The sequence below is a fragment of the Corticium candelabrum genome, chromosome 1, assembly GCF_963422355.1.
Source record: "Corticium candelabrum chromosome 1, ooCorCand1.1, whole genome shotgun sequence".
NCBI classification, from domain to species: Eukaryota; Metazoa; Porifera; class Homoscleromorpha; order Homosclerophorida; family Plakinidae; genus Corticium; species Corticium candelabrum.
In genome coordinates this window covers 5,417,042-5,436,232 of record NC_085085.1, presented here as the reverse complement: position 1 = coordinate 5,436,232, position 19,191 = coordinate 5,417,042, and the positions used below count along the sequence as shown (strand labels likewise).

The 19,191-nt window shown below is 42.7% G+C and overlaps 2 protein-coding genes across 2 annotated transcripts in view; one reads left to right on the top strand and one right to left on the bottom strand.

Moving 5' to 3' along the window:
• Positions 1–1,804, top strand: part of LOC134179698 (acetyl-coenzyme A synthetase 2-like, mitochondrial) — a 2,217-nt gene extending 413 nt beyond the window's left edge. Inside the window, exon 1 of the mRNA XM_062646634.1 lies at positions 1–1,804. This exon is cut by the window's left edge and continues 413 nt beyond it. Within this exon, the coding sequence (XP_062502618.1) occupies positions 1–1,648 (1,648 nt within the window). The 3' untranslated portion in view covers positions 1,649–1,804.
• A 1,779-nt stretch (positions 1,805–3,583) lies between these two features.
• Positions 3,584–17,875, bottom strand: LOC134183666 (uncharacterized). The gene is made up of 12 exons (XM_062651285.1): positions 17,690–17,875; positions 16,922–17,101; positions 16,478–16,531; positions 16,224–16,266; positions 10,532–11,551; positions 10,420–10,477; positions 7,226–7,539; positions 6,902–7,168; positions 6,799–6,831; positions 6,685–6,738; positions 6,545–6,595; positions 3,584–3,948 (listed from the first exon to the last, which is right to left on the bottom strand). The coding sequence occupies exons 1-12, from the start codon at positions 17,873–17,875 to the stop codon at positions 3,821–3,823; spliced, it is 2,388 nt and encodes a 795-aa protein (XP_062507269.1). The 3' UTR covers positions 3,584–3,820.
• Between the last annotated feature and the right edge of the window lie 1,316 nt (positions 17,876–19,191).

Here is a 19,191-nt window from a genome sequence, read left to right as displayed (position 1 = left end):
GGTTACGTACAAAGAGCTGAAGTCGATGGTGTGCCGATTGGCGAACGTGCTCAAGTCACAGGGCGTGAAAAAAGGAGACAGAGTAGCCATCTACATGCCTGTCAGCCCATTGGCTGTCTGCTCTATGCTAGCGTGCGCTAGAATTGGAGCTGTGCATAGCGTGGTTTTTGCTGGTTTTAGTGCTGAAGCGCTTCGTAGTCGTATCGATGATGCACAGGCATCTGTTCTGATTACAGCAGATGAGGGAGTTCGAGGAGGGAAGACAATACCATTGAAGGCAACTGTAGACAAAGCATTGGAAGGAACTGCAGCTGTGAATCGGGTATTAGTGATGACAAGAACAGGAAACGTTGTTCCTTGGAATACAGAGAGAGACATTCGTATGGAAGATGCAATGGCTCTGGTGTCAGAGTCGTGTGAGGCTGAGACAATGGACAGTGAAGACAACCTCTTTTTGCTTTATACTTCTGGAAGTACGGGTCGACCAAAAGGGATTGCACACACTCAAGCTGGATATCTTTTGTACGCCAGTCTCACTCATGAGCTCGTATTCGATTACAAACCGGGTGATATATTTGCATGTGTTGCCGATATTGGTTGGATTACTGGCCACTCGTATGTTGTCTATGGTCCTCTATCCAATGGAGCAACAACTGTTCTGTTTGAAAGCATTCCCACTTATCCAGACCCGGGCCGATACTGGGAGATGGTTAGCCGATTGAAAATCACTCACTTCTACACAGCTCCCACGGCTGTTCGCTTATTGATTAAAGCTGGAGATGAACATGTGCATAAGTATGATCGTTCGAGTCTTCGTCTTCTAGGCTGCGTTGGTGAGCCTTTAAATGTTGAAGCATGGCAGTGGTATAATCTTGTAGTTGGTGATGCGCGCTGTCCTGTGGTGGACACATGGTGGCAGACTGAGACTGGTGGGATTATGATAGCACCCAAACCAGCACCTAATGGAGTCAAACCCAAACCTGGTTATCCTATGATTCCTTTCCTTGGGATTGATCCAGTACTTGTGAATGAGAAGGGTGAAATTATTACTGAAAATGATGTATCTGGCTTGTTATGTGTTCGTAAACCATGGCCTGGAATGGCACGTACTATCCACGGTGATCACAATCGATTCTTAGATACCTATTTTTCTCGATTTCCTAGTCTGTATTTCACTGGAGATGGAGCTCGGCGAGACAGGGACGGGTACTATCAAATAACTGGAAGAGTTGACGATGTCATCAATGTCAAGGGCCATCGTTTAGGAACCGCCGAGGTTGAAAGTGCAATCGATGAGCATCCAGATGTGGCCGAGTCGGCTGTTGTCAGTTTTCCTCATGATATTTATGGTGAAGGCATTTATGCTTACGTCATCTTAAAAGATACAGGTGACTTACACAGTCAAACAGAGATTACTGACAGCATCAAGAATATTGTGAAACACAGGATAGGGTCGTTTGCTGTTCCTGAGGTGATTCTTCTTACTCCCGCATTGCCAAAAACAAGATCTGGTAAGATCATGCGCCGTGTGTTGAGGAAAGTAGCTGCAAATGAGGCGGATGATTTGGGTGATGTGAGCACACTAGCTGATCCATCGGTTGTTGATGTAATAAAGAAACGACACATAGAAACGGCAAATAACTACTGAATTAATTTTCACTGAATTAATGGGAGATTTGTTAACTTTTCTATTATTGGGTAATAAACATTACTGTTATGGTAGTGTGTCAGTGAGATAATAGGCTTTTAGTTTGTCATCTGTAGAGTGTGCAGTACAGTCGAAATATCAGCTGTTGGGTCACAAGGAGGCTGTTGCTTCGTAGTGTTGATGACTCCACTAATTTTACCAGTGTATTGTGAAGAGAAAATTAATGAAACTAATGATGAACAAATATAATATTATAGTATTAATTTTAATAATAAAAAAATTCATACTTAGTATTTCATATTATTCTTATATTTTTGCCATTAGTTTATTTTGTTACAATAACAAGTGCCCAACTCAAGCAGACAAAACAGTGAATGGAATACGCAGACTTGAGTATTATGTTCACTGATCTTCTGCCTCCTGCATACAATGTTCTCAAGATTGCTTATGATTTGCATGTCTGATTACAGTAATCCCGCTGAGACTTTTTCTCAACACTGACCCAATCATTAGTTATTATAGTAATCATATATAGTATTTCCATTGTAACCACCTATATCACATAATAATAGTAACAACAAGAGTCTCTACTTTCTCTAGATCAACCAGACATATACACAATGTTAGCGATAAAATTATCTTGAGGCCACCCTCGTCACTGCTGATGATGTCAATGTCTTGACAAAGACAGTCTTTGCTTGGCTGACCTAGCTGTTTCCTCAACTTGTAGAGCCAAAGCTTTCAATTAAATCAATTTGTTAGTTATTTTTAACTATAGGAGTAGCGATGGTTACAGTAGTCTCACCGCAAGTAGACGGAAACGACCATGTAAACAACTTTGCAATGTGTACCGTGCGTTCACTGGTACAGTGTAGCGCTCGTACATTATCATCACGTATGGTGGTTGGAGCTTGTCCGCCAGTCTAGGCGGAGTCACGCAGGACGTCCCAATTTTGTTTACTAATCATAACTTTCAAGTGTACCTTCAAAGTCATAGCGGAGAGTAGCCTGCGATAAAGCGCCCAAGTGATTTACGATTTCATAATAAGACTGCCTGTCCTTTCTCAGCCACCTTTCTAAACAAATGTTTAAGTGTGACTCAGTCATCTGTATAAACAAGTTTTGGGATGCTTGTGTCTAGTGACGTGCACGTGGTGTTAATGAGTATGTGCATGCTTGCAAGTAAACTGTTTGGCGTTAATTAACCCTAGGCGTTGTTGCAATTGGTACACCTGTGCCTCGTTGTTGAGACTAAAATGTGTAATTAAGTTTCCTGCTTTGCAGTGCGTTTGGAAGCACATTGCTAATTCTACTGTACAACCAAAGTACCCGGGACTGAAAAGGGGTCAATTTCTCGTTCAGCGCTATCTGTTAGTGCTCCCTTTCACTAATTTCATTCATTAAGCGTTTAGTCAAATTATTTTGCAATAGCGGCGTCTTAATTAAGTAACAAGATTGATATTAATTAGTTAATTTAATACCTAAAATGAGACAATAATGCCAGCCATGAACCACATATATTGGCTAAACTGCCAATGTCGCATGCAGCACCGTCGTAGAAAAGTATATTTAATTATATTATTATATTATATTATATCATATTATATTATTATATTATTATATTATATTATATTATATTATAAAACCCATCATATTATTCCTACAACCAGCTTTTTCCAAGCGAAAAAACTTGGTAGAGTTCAAGTATGTCATTGTAACAAGAACTTACAGCAACTGCCAATGCACAATATGTATAATTTTAAGGTAATCTAGTTTTTTAACACGCCCACCAGCCAAAAAAATTGGTGTGCGCGCTCCTAGCAAACAGCTAATTCTATTTAATTACATAAATAAAAAGTGGGCGTGTCCTGTAACGTCGTCAATAGCCCCCCGCTTTTAGAGTTCATACCTCACTATCAATAATCAGAAGTCGGAATACTAATAATAGAGATAATGATCTAGAAGAAACAATTTCTACCATTGCGCAAATGAACCATTATGCTACATTGCTTTTGACAATGAAACAAAAAATCAGCTAGTTTGCATACCGTGTACAATTACAGTTATTTTTCATCAATAACGTGCATTTGTCTTTTAACTATATCACCCTCTAGAAATCGAGTTCATCTACCTGCAAACGTTTCTTCAACTTTCCATTGATGATCGACCACGTCATTGTATGGTACAGTGTGGGCACCAGTTAACCAAACCTGAAGATTGTTGGCCTAGATGTTGTGATACAGTTCCTTCTGCGACACCTGGATGACCTCGTCCGACTGTTGGTGGAGCTTCTCCGACATCTGAAGGACCAAGATGTGGTAAGACAAACAATAGACATGCTGATGCATATGTTGGCTTCATTTCACTTAGACTCATGATTGCATGTGCACATGATATATTTAATTAAGTCAACGTACTCTTAATTTTATAGTTTAACATCTTGGTCCCCCAAAAAGTGTAAAATGAAAAATAGCACAAAGAACTAAAATGTAATGCATGTCAGTAAAAAATTCACTTTAAAGATTCAATTAATATGTACCAATTAGCAAACACCATAGTGCATGGGCAATTTCTGTCTGCAACATGCAATCATGTTGAAAAAATTGCTTGTTGCATGTACGTAAAAGTGCCAGACCCATTTAGGTTAATACAGAGTCTAAAATATAACTTCCCTTAGCAAACAACATCATCACAAAATTTCAATATGAGCTCAGTCAACATAGCGATACCGTAACTTGAATTACAGGCATGCCCATTCTGTCACCACAGCCTTAACTCTTCTTAAATGAAGGGCGTAGCTAGTATACTTGCGACCGTCTACACGTAGCTAGGCATGTTTCCAGGTCTCCCAAAAAATCCCAACAGGTATACTAAGGCGTGATCATCACGTGACCATCCCATAGCTAGAGTATAGTAAATTATTGTAATAATGTTAGACAAAATGACGTCCGTACGTCTTCCTAAGACGACGACTCATCTGGTAAAAGCAGGGAATCGTAAGCAACGAAACACCCTAAGACATCTATACCTTGTGTAAGTTCTGAACCCCTGATGGTTTGCAGTGATTAGAGCTTCAGAGGCAGGCAATTGTCAGATTTGTGGACAGCGAGATAGATTGGTTACCATCGAGCTCCCGCTTGCTAAGCAAGAACTGAGGATATTATTACGACGTTCTGTGAGGATCCACCCTCGCCGGTTGTACAAGAGATGCTCGAACTCGGACCGCATCCTCCGAACGTATAAGTACCCGAATACGTACATATCGTCCACAAACACGGGCAACTCCACGAGGGGCGAGGTTGGGTACGCCCTCGGTTTCCAGCAAAGTAGTCGACCTTGGATATGTCGGAGAGGAGATTGTTAATTCTCGTAGGCGTTTTCCACGAAGAGATGCTCGGGAAGATCCTTCTTGACACGAAGACGCATACCGGCGAATGTGGCTAAGATTGGATTCTTGGACACATTCTGGGGTGCGTCGTTGGACATTGTTGCGATGGTGTTTTGTTCCTCGCTATACATAGGTCCGCATAGTTTTTCTTCGTTGGCAACCTCTCGTGTGGTAGTGTGGTCGGACATTGTTGCGAAGGTGTTCTGTTCCTCGCTATATATACGTCCACATAGTTTTTCTTCGTTGACAACTTTCGTTATCGCGTGGTCGGACATGGTTGAGGTGTTTTGTTCCTCGCTATATATACATACGTCCACATACTGCATAGCTTTTCTTCGTTGGCAACCTCTAGTATCGTGCATGAGTGTGTGGTCGGCCATAGTTGCGAAGGTGTTCTGTTCCTCGCTATATAAAGGTCTACATAGTTTCTTTTTGTTGGCAACTTTCGGTATCGCGTAGTACGACATGGTTGCGAAGGTGTTCTGTTCCTCGCCACATATAGAACAACATACTTTTTCTTTGTTGGCAACTTTCGGTATCGCGTAGTACGACATGGTTGCGAAGGTGTTCCGTTCCTCGCCACATATAGGACAACATACTTTTTCTTTGTTGGCAACTTTCGCTATCGTGGTGTAGGCAATATCTTGGAGCGACCTGGGATGCTTCGGGTCGTAAAAAAGATAGGCACTTGGAAAGTGTCGCAACCATTCGACCAACCAAGCTGGACCATCCTAGCGCAACCCGGTTTTGCCAAATGTCCTTGTGGTGTGTTTAAATAGGGTGTTGTGATGGAGAGTAAAAATAGTGGTTTGTATTGGAGTAGTAGCCGAAAGGTTGCGAAATGAGAGGTTGCCAACCGATTTTGTCCGCTCCTATAAGAGCGCAAAGTTGTTTCGCGATATACTTTTCGCGATTCGACGCAAAGATTTCGGTGCAAGGCTTTCCCAATCTCCCCAATACAAACGACTATTTTTCCAAAGCTGGCGCACTCCTGATTTCTCCAATAGTGGTAGTACGGTAGAGTACCGCGTTCTGGAGAACTACCGAGATGTGCTAAGAGCGCCGCGAGTAGCACAGACCGGAAGTGCGCCAAAACTGGTACACTCTACGTAACTAGGGCGGGGTTAAGGTCTGGCTACGCGAGACTACAAAAGCGACTGTCTTTTTTAACTTTCACGTGAACCCAAAGTCTGTAAATAGTTTCGTTTACAGGTCACCCTCAAATCACAAAAATTACACAATAATGAAAGGTAAACAATCAATAAAAAGACCTTGCATGACAACTCACCAATACCTACGTCCATTCACCAATAAAATCACTTGAATCTGTCTGTACTCAATAAACTACTTTGTGTAATTTGTAATTCATAATATAAACTAAAACGTCTAGCACAGTCTACGTAGTACTGATACGCATCATATCCATGGCCACCTGGTTTATGTTGGATTACGTCTGTTCACGCAACGCCACTCTAATCAAATTGTTAAAAGTAATTAAGTTTACTTACCCGAACTATTGCCGTTTGAAGAACTGCTGCTATCTTCTAAAGGGTCGGGTGCTGAAATAAAACATTTCTAACTAACTTCTGTTTATGCAACGCAAAAGTCTAATTGAAATAGTCAAAAGTGATTAATTAAGTCTACTTACTTAAATTAGGAACGTGTGCCGGGGGGTCGGAGACCTCTTCAGATGAGTCAGGTGCTAAAATAGAACATACATTACACAAAGTATCATCCAATAACATAAGCAGTCATAGATCACTGTAACGGCATGATTCATCTAACGCGGCCTTCACTGCAACACAACCAAACGCGATTCAATATAATTCAGTAAGCAGTTACGAACTTCGTGTGCGGCGGTATACCTCCTGGTAGAGCATCCTCCACAAATCCCATTCTTTTGATTGCCTGCACAGCTGTTACCAAGCGAGCAACAGCTCTGTATTCTCCAACACTTTGACGTTTTCTCTCGTACAGACCACGAAGTATGTGTGTATACGTGTGCATGTGTGCAGTACTCCTTACTTGGTCATAGGTGAATCCCATTTCCACACCTAATTCCAGCCAGTAACTAGATATGTGATCATTAACAACATCAAACAGTTGGCGTGGTGGAAAGTGAGCTATGCCCACTAAACATCAGCAAAATCAAATTCAAACAACTACTAAAATGACACGAAAACATCGACCTTTTTTAGCTGTCTGTTCTTTCAAGCGCTGGTCCAGTCTGTCTTTCAAAGCTTCAAACAAGTTGATTGTCCGCATAAACTGAAACAAACTCTCTAACGTAGCTTTATCTTTCTGATCCATAATCCACAAATCTATTGTGGTAAATACTTCATCTTCTGACTGAAGCAATTGAGCAGGCTTTATTGCAAGCGACTTAGCCAGAAGACGTTTGCATTCACTGCTCGTAAGCAGAAAGCTGACATCCCTAATGACATCCACAGGAATGTCAGCCCACCCACGCCAAAATCCTCCTAATTTGTCGCTGTTATTTCTTCTAAAACAACCAAAATGATGTAATGTTAGTAGAAAACTATCGCTTTAAAGTGTACCAATGACAAACAACTCTGTTGCAAAAAAAGTCCAGCTGCGTTTGTGACAACAAGCACAAATAGTTAAAACATGAAGTTTCAATGGTAATGCTAAATTCTAGACCATTCAATTTTCCCTCCTTGTAAATAGGGACTCATAAACCAAGCAAAGTGTTTTTGCTGATGATCTCCCTGGAAATAGCCAGATACATTCACTGACAATAACACAACTCTAAGGCTGCATGGATATAATAATCTACAGATTCTTGTCTACCCTATTTTGCAAAGCCAGCAGTCTTGTCCATAGATTACTCAATTATACTCCCAAGACAAGGAGCAATATTGAGCGTGACTTCCTTGCCCAACGGAATTATGCCCGTGCCCATCCCCGACTGTTTGTATGCACCATATTCCCTCACAATTGAGCGCTGCAAACATCACACACACACACACACACACACACACACACACACACACACACACACACACACACACACACACACACACACACACACACACAAACTTGAAACTTTTCCTCCCCAAGACCACGCTTCATTCTAGGACCTACTTCAAAAAATAATTTCCGTGTCCGACTACAGATTAGTATAGGAACGATTCGTCCAAGTGCCCAAACGGCGACGAAAAGCCTCATGAAGTTCCGTCGTCACATCCTTTTGTATTGTTGCCGAGCGTAGCGAGGCTTCTAATCCGGGTCGCACAACAGAAACGGGCGTGGTCCTATATGGTCTCCATCGAGCTTCTGGTATGTGTGTGTGTGTGTGTGTGTGTGTGTGTGTGTGTGTGTGTGTGTGTGCGCGCGCGCGTGTGTGTCTGTGTGTGTATGTATGTGTGTGTGTGTGTGTGTGTGTGTGTGTGTGTGTGTGTGTGTGTGTGTGTGTGTGTCTGTGTGTGTGTCTGTGTGTGTGTGTATACACAAATCTCAAATTTCTCCTCCCCACGACCACGTTTCATGATAGGACCTACCTTAAAAAATCGTTTCTATGTCCGACTACAGATGAGTCCAAGAACGATTCGTGCAAGTGACCAAACCACGAAGAAAACGCTTCATCAAGTTACGTCGCCCCATCCTTTTGTATTGTAGCTAGGGACTGTGTGTACTTGACAACCAAGAAACACCAGGAGTTGAACGCCACCTGCAGTCAACTATTCACACGTCCCGGACTACAGTATGATCAATCCTTTACTACACTGTGCTGCATCTAACACTGTTGATAGTCAATGTTTGCCGTTATCAATTTCTATGTCAATAAATAGATACCATACCACTGTCGTTACAACGGAACCGAGTGCATACCTAGACTGTACATTTCAATTGTCTTGATCACGATCGCAAAACGACGACTACCTATACCAGGCCTTTATACGTAATCTAAACGACTAGGAAGTTTGCATGTTTACTTCCATGACAGCTAGGGTTTCAACAAATACGTATTGTCTAGCTAGGACTCGGCGTTTCAGTAGACGTTCTGAAAACTCCGTTAGACGTGTTACCCATCAACGCGAGGCGCCTACGGATACCGTACAACTAGTAGCTAGGGATTCTGTGTACGGTACTTGACAAGCAAGAAACACCTCCAGAAGCTAAATGCCACCTACAGTCAACTATTCATACGTCCCGTACTTTACTAGAAGATTGCAAGTTTATGGTAATTTCCACGACAGGGTTTCAACCAATACGTGTACAGTCTATCTAGGGCGAGGCGTTTCAGTAGGCTTCGTAGACGGTCAGAAAACTCCGTTGCGACGTGTTACTCACCAACGCGAGGCGCTTACGGATACCATACAACTAGTACATTATCTTTCTGCAGATATGCGCAGCGGTAACGGTGTATTCGAGCAGATACAATATGATTGGAGGGAGACATCGACACACTCCCCTTGTAGCACTCGGTACAGGAAACGTGCAAGTTGGATTCAGTGCAAATGCAATCAGAATTATCTAGAGAGAAACGCTAGCGATAAAAGAGCGGCTTCAATCACCCTAAGTCTTCGATTGCTGGAAGCGTTGCGGAGAGAGACGACACGTACAGTCTACACGGGGCTGGTGTGGGCGTGTGTTCGAATGAACTGAAAGGTGTAGCGTTCGCATCATCGAAAAATTTACGCGGGGGTCGGTCCCCGAGAGGGGAATATTCACTGCAATGACAAATTTGAGTAGTCTAGTCAAGGATCTGCGCTGTTGCAAGCGCAGAGGTTTGGTATAGAAATCAGCTTGGTAGCATAAACGGTTGATACCGATAACCGTTCTTGAAGTCAACCCTACACGTAACTTACCATAGTGACATGGAAGATACCGGGCTTTTGCATTACGCATTTGTCAATGCCATGGCAACGAAGAAGAGGCCATTTCTTGGTGGACAGCATGAAACGGTGACTCTGACTCTGCGGCAGAAGGTTAGCTATATCTAAATAGTGTAATTACCCGCTGGGCTAGCGAGACTACACCGCTCGACCAGCTGTCAAACTCAGAGATGCTGGTCTACCGACGCTGCTGTGCATGTCCTGTCACCGTAAGCTTGCAGAACTGGAGCTGAAACTAAAGTCTGACGTAGCCAAAATAGAAAAGAGGAGGGGCTGCCTACGCGAGACTACAGTACCGTGCACCAGATCTATTCACGACTCTGGCGTGCCAAAGAGGACTTCACGCGCGTAATCAGCGTTACTGCACTTAAAATTAGCATAACCATTCCAATCACTGCTAAACCAATCAGACCCCCAACATTCCGGATATAAGACGCTGATTGACCTAGAAGGCTACTAGTATTTCCGAAACCATTTTTTCGCTGATCTGGAAGGTCGAAGTTAGTGACACTCGGTATACTCACATTTCTTTCGCATACTGCGAGATATCATCATCTTCTGTGACAGGCTCTGGCACATCTCCTAAATAAACAAACTTTAAAATTCCTTTGTTATAAATGATTTGACGTTACTTGCTTTCTTCAGAATCAGAACGTCGTTTAGAACGTCGTTTATTCAGTGAATGAGCAACAACCATATTGACAGTATTGTCAACAAATTCCTCCTGCTCCGCATGCTGGAATAGTGCCTCCACAATACACTTTAAAGTGTCAGCACTTCCCATCTTATCTTGCAATGTGAACTCGTAATAGCATGCAGCATCTTTTGTAGTATTCCAAATGCGTTTAGTTGGAATGTAAGTGATTGCTTTTCCCAAAACCATTTGCCATGGCTCATGACATTCAACTGACATACGCACTGTACCTTCTATACCAATACGATCCTTGATGGGAACTGTTAACTCCTCATAAAGCTTTGATTTCATAGTCTCAGCTATCTGTTCATAGACTAGACTTGAACCATGGATGATATGAGCGGAAATCTTCCACTCGCATTGCCGCGCTTGCAGTTGCTGGCCAAACAAAGCATAGCGTACGTCTCGCATAGATCGAATCCCATGTGGCTTGCCAAGCCACGCCATATAACCAACAGCATTGACATGCAGTGTCTGAGTGCCTGGATCATAATGTATAAATGATGACTCTTTCTCTACTGTTTCTGTGTCGGTGTTGAGTTGGAACGCAGTGTGCCATTCGGAAGGCTTGCCTTCAGTTGAAGACTCACTCATCTTTAGCTTCAATTGCCATCCGGTCTCGTGCTTTCTTGTTTTCAGTGCTACCTCGGGTCGAAGAGACACCTGTACGGGTTTGTTGAACTTTTCAGTAGAAAGTGGTGTAGACAACTGAACAACAGGGCTGACAGCCCTCTCTTCTTCATCGTACAGTCCCATCTCTCGTTCGTCCAAATACGTGTCCATGCAGACTCTAGTAGGAATAGAAAAGGTACCTTCAGGTACATATAGCGACACACCATCTGCTTGCAATGATCCTCCTTCATGGCCAATAGTTTCTGTAACTGATTTCACTGGTTGACCTACTTTGCCAGGAATTTTGGCTGTTTCCATAATGTTCCATTCATCACTTGAAGTAGGTAATGCTACAACAGACGTAAAAATTCAACAAATAATATCAACATACAGACGGTAAATTATCCATGCACACACTACATGCAACAATACTACGTTCTTGTTTCACTTCGATGACAAAAATAGAAAGTGTCAAAATTAGTAAATGACAATTAATGCGTTAACAGCACAACAGACATTGTCACGACCAACTCTCTATCATAATTATTATGCTATAACGATGTACGGCGAGGCTTGCGTTGAAGCCATACGGGGAACCATATAATGATAGTTCTGTTAGATTGAGTCATTCACGTTTAGGAGTGACTGGCGTTTGGTTTTACTTGATATTACGGTAATTTAAATTGAGTTGAGTCAGCAGACCGCCGCGTGAAGACACACCACTCTGCTTTAATTAATTGGTCTACATTTCACTTCCGCGCGCAACAACTGGGGGCTCAGACGGTAATATATATGAGGAAGCAAGCAGTTGAGAACAAGTCGCAGGAGCAATGGATCTGATTGAATGCGTTCAAAAAATGGGTCTGAAGGGAAAATAGCTGCAAGAATTTGTTTGAGAGCAACAAGCAATTGAACGTGATAAGCGGAAATAGAAACGCGAGCTGGTTAAAGAAAATGCAACTAGAATTAAAGAAACGCGAACGGGCGCATGAAAGAAAGTGCGAAATGAAAAAGATACAATTCGAATTAGAGGAACGGAATGAGTTGGAGATGAAGAAATTGGAGTTACAAAAAGTGGCACCAGTGTTGGTCGAAGAGAAGAGCAAGGAGCCGAACAGCAAAGCAAAGTTACGGAAGTTGCCGCCCTTTCAAGATTGAAAGGACGAGCTCGACGGCTACCTGGTAAGGTTTGGGCGATTTGTTGTGAGGAATGAATGCATGGGAGAAGCCACCATGGGCACCGGCTTTAGGTGCTCTAATCACCGGCAAAGCCGTAGAAGTCTAGTCACCCGATGTAGATGCCGGTAACTACGAACGACTGAAGAAAGCCCTGCTGAGATATGACTTGACAGAAGATGTGCACCGCTTGAGATTCCGCCAGTGTAAGCCAGAGCCAAGGGAGAGCCCGGCACAGTTCATTTTTCGTCTCCAGGATTACCTGAACAAGTGGATGGCTTTGGATCACGCGGGCAGGAGCGCAAAGAATGTCCAAGATAAATTTGTGAAGGAACAGTTTTTGAATTGCTGTCAAAAGGACTTAGCGGCTTATTTGCGGGAAAAGAAATTAGCGAATTTTACAGAGATGGAGAAAACTGCAGAAAGGTTTCTAACCGAACACAACCGACGTTTCCATATGACAGCTCAGTCATTGCCAACAACGCAACCGGTCACTGGCCAGTCTATTAACTTGTCAGTTTCAATCACAGGAGCAGACACACAAGAGAAGTCGGAAATACAATTTCATATGCAAACGATATGGGCTGAGAGCATTTGAGTGTCATCTGAAAAAGAAATAGCGCTGCTTCCGATGCAACAAGTTGGGACATGAGGCGAGAGAGTGCTGGGGTTCACTGCCTATTTCAGATTCAAAGAGGTTGACCACAAAAGCCAGCAGCACTTTACGTACCAGGGAAGAGGAGGCTGTGGCAAGCTCACCCACACACATGAAATGAAACCACTATGTGTCACAAAGCCTGGCAGCAGTGCCCAGTGGTGACACCACTTGACTTGAAAGCCGAGCTGATTAAGGGCCGTCTAGAATTGTCCTATGGCAGAAGAGTCCCATTTGTTAGCAGTGTGAGTGTTCGGAGATCCAAGCATCTCAGGATGCGATGCCAATACTTCGTGGGAAACTGGGGACTCATATGGCAGCGTACTGAGGGACACTGGATGCAGCGGTGTAATTGTAAAGCAACAATTAACTAGTGAAGCATGCCCAGTACACTGGAAGGTACGGCTATGGCAGATAATTCAGTCAGAAGAGTTCCATGGCGACGGTCAACTTGATACTCCCTACAATGTTGGTACCATAGAAGTTATGTCCATCTGACGCCATTTACGATGCGATAATTGGAAATATTCCTGGTGCACGAGCGGTCGAAAGCCTTGACTCTATGTGAAGCAAAGTTGGAGTGGTGACCAGAGGACAAGCCAGCTACAGGGGAATTGCGGTTCTAACATTAGCTGTCCCTAAACCATGCAAATTTTGGAAGAATATAGATCGAGATGAACTAGCAAGACTGCAACGCGAAGACGCTTTCATCAAGAAGTACAAATCCAAATATTGTCCCATGCTCAAAGAAGATCAGGAAGTGGTATTTGAGGAGAAAGACAACGTTATTACCGAATATAGAAGCATCCCAAGGTGGATTGGGGGAGAGAGAATACGGCAGGCCACTGTTCCTAAACAATTGAGACATCAAGTCATGCAACTGGTCCACAAATCAATTATGGGAGGTCACCTTGGAGCCAAGAAAACCACTTGACTCATTTTAAAAAGCAATTTTACTGGTCAGGTGTCAAAAGCGAGATGTCACGTTTTAGCCATTCGTGTTCGATTTGTCAGAAGATGATAGTGAAAGAGACCATATCCAGAGCACCACTCAGAAAGATGCCACTGATTGGCCGACCATTCAAAAGGGTCGCTGTAGACCTCATCGGTCCGATTCACCCCCAAGTGAGCGCGCAACAGATTTGTTCTCATTCTCGTGGATTATGGGACCATACAGGTACCGAGGCAATAAACTGGAAAATGTCAGCACGGAAGCGGTAGCCCAAGCATTGGTCGATATTTATAGCAGGTCGGGGATACCTGAGGAGATTCTAACGGACATGGGAAAGCAGTCGACATCAGAGTGTACGGGTGAGGTATCGTGTCTGCTACGCATTGACTCCCTACCATCCAGCATACAACGGCTTACGCGAAAAGTTTAGCGGAACGTTAAAGAACATGTTAAGACGATTGTGCGTGGAGCAACCAAGGCAAATGCAGTGGCACAGGTTTGTAAATTCGTTATTATTTGCATACAAGGAAGTATCTCAAGAATCTACGAGATTCGCGCCCTTTCAACTTCTTTATGGAAGGACACTACGTGGACCTATGCAGATATTGCGACACTTGTGGACTGGGAGTGATACAAAAGAGGAAATCAAAACCGGCTACCAATGTTTTCGAACTGCGGGAGAGAATCAAGGACACCCTGAGAATTGTGCAGGAAGAACTAGAAATGGCTCAATCTCGACATACCATATAATACGATAGGAACGAGGAAGAGGGACTTACCAAAGAAAACCAAGTCTCGATATTATTGCCCACATGCAGACAGCAACAGACTGCTCATGAAATGAAAGGACCATACACAATTGAAAGCAAGATGCACCCATGGAGATGACGATTACCGAGTAGACGTCAACGGGAAAGTTAGGACATAACACGTCAACATGCTTGACATAATTACGAGGTTTGACAAACGCGAGAAACCGGTGGAGACAAACGCAACGGTATGAGAACTCGTGACATATGGTCATTGCTAGAGACAGAAGAAAACGGGGCGGCGGAAGCCATGAACGACGACGACCTTAATTCTTATCCTGCCGCATCACAAATCGTTGGAAGGTCGTTCGCTATGGACCACAATTAACAAAGATCAGAAGGAACCAGTCAGTGCTTTAATATCCAGATTTCGAAAGACATTTGTGGATTTACCTGAAACGACAGACTTGGTCCGTCACATTAACCTGACGACAGAGCGGTCTATCCGTCGTAAAAAACCATCTATCATCCCGTTCAATACCAACGCAAGGACATATCCGACATGTTGGATATGAAAATCATACGAGAATCTTCGTCGCCTTACGCCTCTCCGGTAGTCATGGTAAGGAAACCAGACGGGATTAATAAATATGTATAGATTACCAAAAATTCAATAAGGTTACGCGGTAGTCGATCTGAAATCAATGAGACCAACGCTCGATCTGAAACATCAGCCAGGCTGTCAAAGGGGTATTGGCAAATACAAGTGGCGAAAGACAATATACACCGCACGGTGAATATGAATTTCTCAAGATGCCCTTTGGCATGATCAACTCAGGGGCGACAATTACTCGTTGTATGAGAAGCCTCTGGCATGATAGGACTATATAGATTTCCCATTACACAGATTACCGTCTAGTACACACTCAGAGTTGGGAAGACCATATGAGTGCACTACGATAGTTACTTGAGAAACTGGTGCCAATCTTATACTGTTCGTCCATCAAGTGTTAGATCGGATGGGACTGGGTTCAGTTGCTGAGGCAGGAAGTAGGTCACGGAATTCGAATTCCACCACTCAACGGGATAGACAAAGTCTTGAATGCACCACGCCCGCGAAATCCAAGAGAGAATGAGATCATTTCTAGGCCTTTCTGGATTTTACCGAGACCATGCCTAGATAGCAGCAATGATATAGATCTTGCGTCGCTAAAACTTGGTGCTATCTATCATCAATATTAGAAGTGAGTCTAACACATGTACAGTGCAAAAGCACAATAGTCATCCCTATCTTGTCTCATTACTTTCTATACCATACAGACATTATTGCTTGCAACCCACGCTGACAGAGCCTGCTCAAAAGATCTGTCATTATTCAAAATAAATATCAAGCAATTCTTCCTTTCAACTGCCAAAATTTTACATTGCCAGCTCTGGAGAGAACACTGCTAGCTCTATAAGTATAAGTGTTTGTCTACATTCCGACTTACGTCTGTCATACACAGGTGATGGAGAAGGACTTGGTGAAATATCCTGTACACAATATCAAATTAAAATACATGCAAATTATAATTATAAAGTATATCACAACACAACCACCAACAGTAACACTTCACAAGACACATGACACACAACACACACAAACAAACAAACACACAAATAAACACACAAACAAACAAACACACACAAACAAACAAACACACACAAACGCAAACACACAATTTAGAGCAAATGACTTGATTACCTCTGCAGCAGCTGTGTAATCAGACTCAGTCGTTTGCAATGGAGTTACTCCACTCTGTCAAATAAACACAATATTTAAGTATAAGTAACATCTGATATGACAATGACACATCAAAGTACAGCTGTGGCCAAAAGTTGTCAGACACATGTCATGTTTTATGTAAATTGGTCATATTTGGTTAGAAATGCGGATATAGTTCAGTAATAAATCCAATATAACAATTATAATTTGAGATAACAATATTTTTATTATAAATTTCAATTATGCCCAAAAGTAATAATACAGGATCATTAAATATATAGAGTAACAAGTAACATAGGAAAAGACATCATTTGAGATAAGAATAACAGCAAAAATAGCAATATCACAGTAATAATTGCTAGTATTTGTACACAGTCCCTTGGCACGGATCAGAGCTGATATCCTACTCGGCATGCTGTTCACCAGCTTCTGGCACCTCTCAGGAGCTATTCTCTGCCACTCGTCCTGGAGCACAGCCTTCAGATGGGCCTTGCTGGTCGGCTGGTAACGTCGGACAGCTATTTTCAGGTCGCCCCACAGGTTCTCAATTGGGTTCATGTCTGGTGATTGCAGCGGCCAGTCCATCACCTGAACATTGTTGGTCTGGAATCATCGTCTGGTTTAAACTGAGGTGTGGCATGGAGCATTATCCTGCTGGAATGTGTAGTTCTGGCCATTCCGGAACATATCACGAGCTGCAGGTAACATTGTATCACGGAGAATAGCCTGATACTTCTCAGAGTTGACTGTTCCGTCACAAACAGTCAGCCTTCCAACTCTAGAACTTGAAATGCACCCCCAGACCATAACAGATCCCGAGCCATGCTTCACTGTGGGAACGATGCAGTCTTTGTTCCACTCTTCCCCGGGCCTTCTTCGTACCCTCACATTCCCTGGAGTTGCAAACAACTGGAAACTGGATTCGTCAGACAATAACACACGGTTCCACTGTCTTTGAGTCCATTTTTGTGCCTGCAAGCCCAAGCCAGCCTCTTCCTCTTCTGGTCAGGTTTGATGAGTGGCTTCTTTTGGGCCTTGCATGATCTCAGACCATGGTCTAGCAACATTCTGCAAATTGTCCTGACGGAAGCAGTCACAGCACCTCCATTCTTGGTGCAATTTTACTGCTGTTTTCTTCCGGTCTTGCAAGTTCATCCTGCACAGGTTCCTGTCGTCTCGAGCGGTGTTCACCCGTGGCCGTCCAGTGCGGCGCCTGTCCCTCACATTACCGGTTTGACGGAGTTTCTGCAGCAAGGCTGCAACGCCAGTAGGGGATTTACGAACCCTGCGAGCAATCTGGCGGCAGCTGAGACCCTCCGCATGCAGCACCAGGATCCTGATGCTCTCTGCCTCGGTGTAGTTCCGTGTCTTGGCCATCGTGAGCTTGGTATGAGTCAAATTGCTCAGAAACTTCTGCTAGACTTATAGCTACGCTCGGGCAATAAAATTGTGGTTTTTAATGTAGTTTTATAGGCTATTCTCTAATTGACGACAAACACATCTGTAATGGAATACGTAGCAATTGGTCAAATAATTGCTAAACCAGGTTAAAGTAATTTTGTCATCCCTAAATCTGTTTAAATATTGGTGTATTATACTCTTTAGTGTAAACAGATCGTAATGTTCAGTGCAAGTCCTGGTGAGAACCATATTTTTCACTTTAACTATATTTTAAGGTGTCCAAAAACTTTTGGCCACAGCTGTATAAGTTAACAAATGAGACTTATGATCCACCAGTTTACCTAGATGTTTCTTGTTACCTGCCGGAGAATTGACCGTAGATCAAATAACATAAATAAAATACTCTATAAACTAGGGCATGTCTCCACTTGCTACAGTATATAAACTAGTTCAATATGACACTTGGTTAGAACTAAAACATGTTTAGAAAAGAAGTGTCCCCACCTATTTTTTGGGTATTCCTGAAACTTTGCACTCTTATCCTAAAATTTGTTGACTTGGTACTATGGAGAAAAAGTGCAGTGCTACAATTACAGATGACATGTTAGTGGTAGAAAGAGGACAGAAAAACATTTAAAGAAGAACAACGTCTTTCGGTTGGGTAAAGCACGCGTTACCATCACAGGACAGTTAAACCTAAACCAGGGTTGCCATTTAATTCCATGGTGATGACGTAAATTGTACCCCAAGCATAAAATTTGCAGCCAATGACAAAGAGAAAAGTAGGCAATTATTACATAATAATTATCAGTTTGACAAGATCTTCGGAGCTTGACTGTTTCGTTGAGAAATATCTTGCACTAATTAATTCATGAATCCAGTTTGCAGAGAACTATCAATATGCTACACAAGACTTTTAATTGTCCAAGAGTTGGTGAATGCTTCAAAGGCTGGACAGTCGATAACATACATATTTAATAAAACTCTTGATGCACTGTACCATCAAGAGTTTCAAGTCTGTGAAAGACTTTGCACACTTGCAATTAGAAATAAGCTGGCACTGCTGACAGTCTTGCTCCACACTTTGTATGGCTAAGTCAGTGTGATTCAACTTTCACTGTTAGGTTTGAGACACAGCAAGGCGTATTCTAGATAGAAATGTTAACACACTTCTGTCAGCTGCCTCTGATACCATCAGAAGCGTAGTAATTTTGACTGAGCAACGACAATTATTGATCCAATGTGTTGCATCATAGCGGAATAGATGTATTTGGCTAATTGGTATTCTATAT

Coding starts and splice junctions, on each gene's coding strand:
- LOC134183666 (XM_062651285.1), bottom strand. CDS start 17,875: ATGGCCAAGACACGGAACTACACCGAGGCAGAGAGCATCAGGATCCTG. Junction 7,169..7,225: donor AGAACAGACAGCTAAAAAAG/GTCGATGTTTTC, acceptor GCTGATGTTTAG/TGGGCATAGCTCACTTTCCA. Junction 6,832..6,901: donor GGAGGATGCTCTACCAGGAG/GTATACCGCCGC, acceptor GTTGTGTTGCAG/TGAAGGCCGCGTTAGATGAA.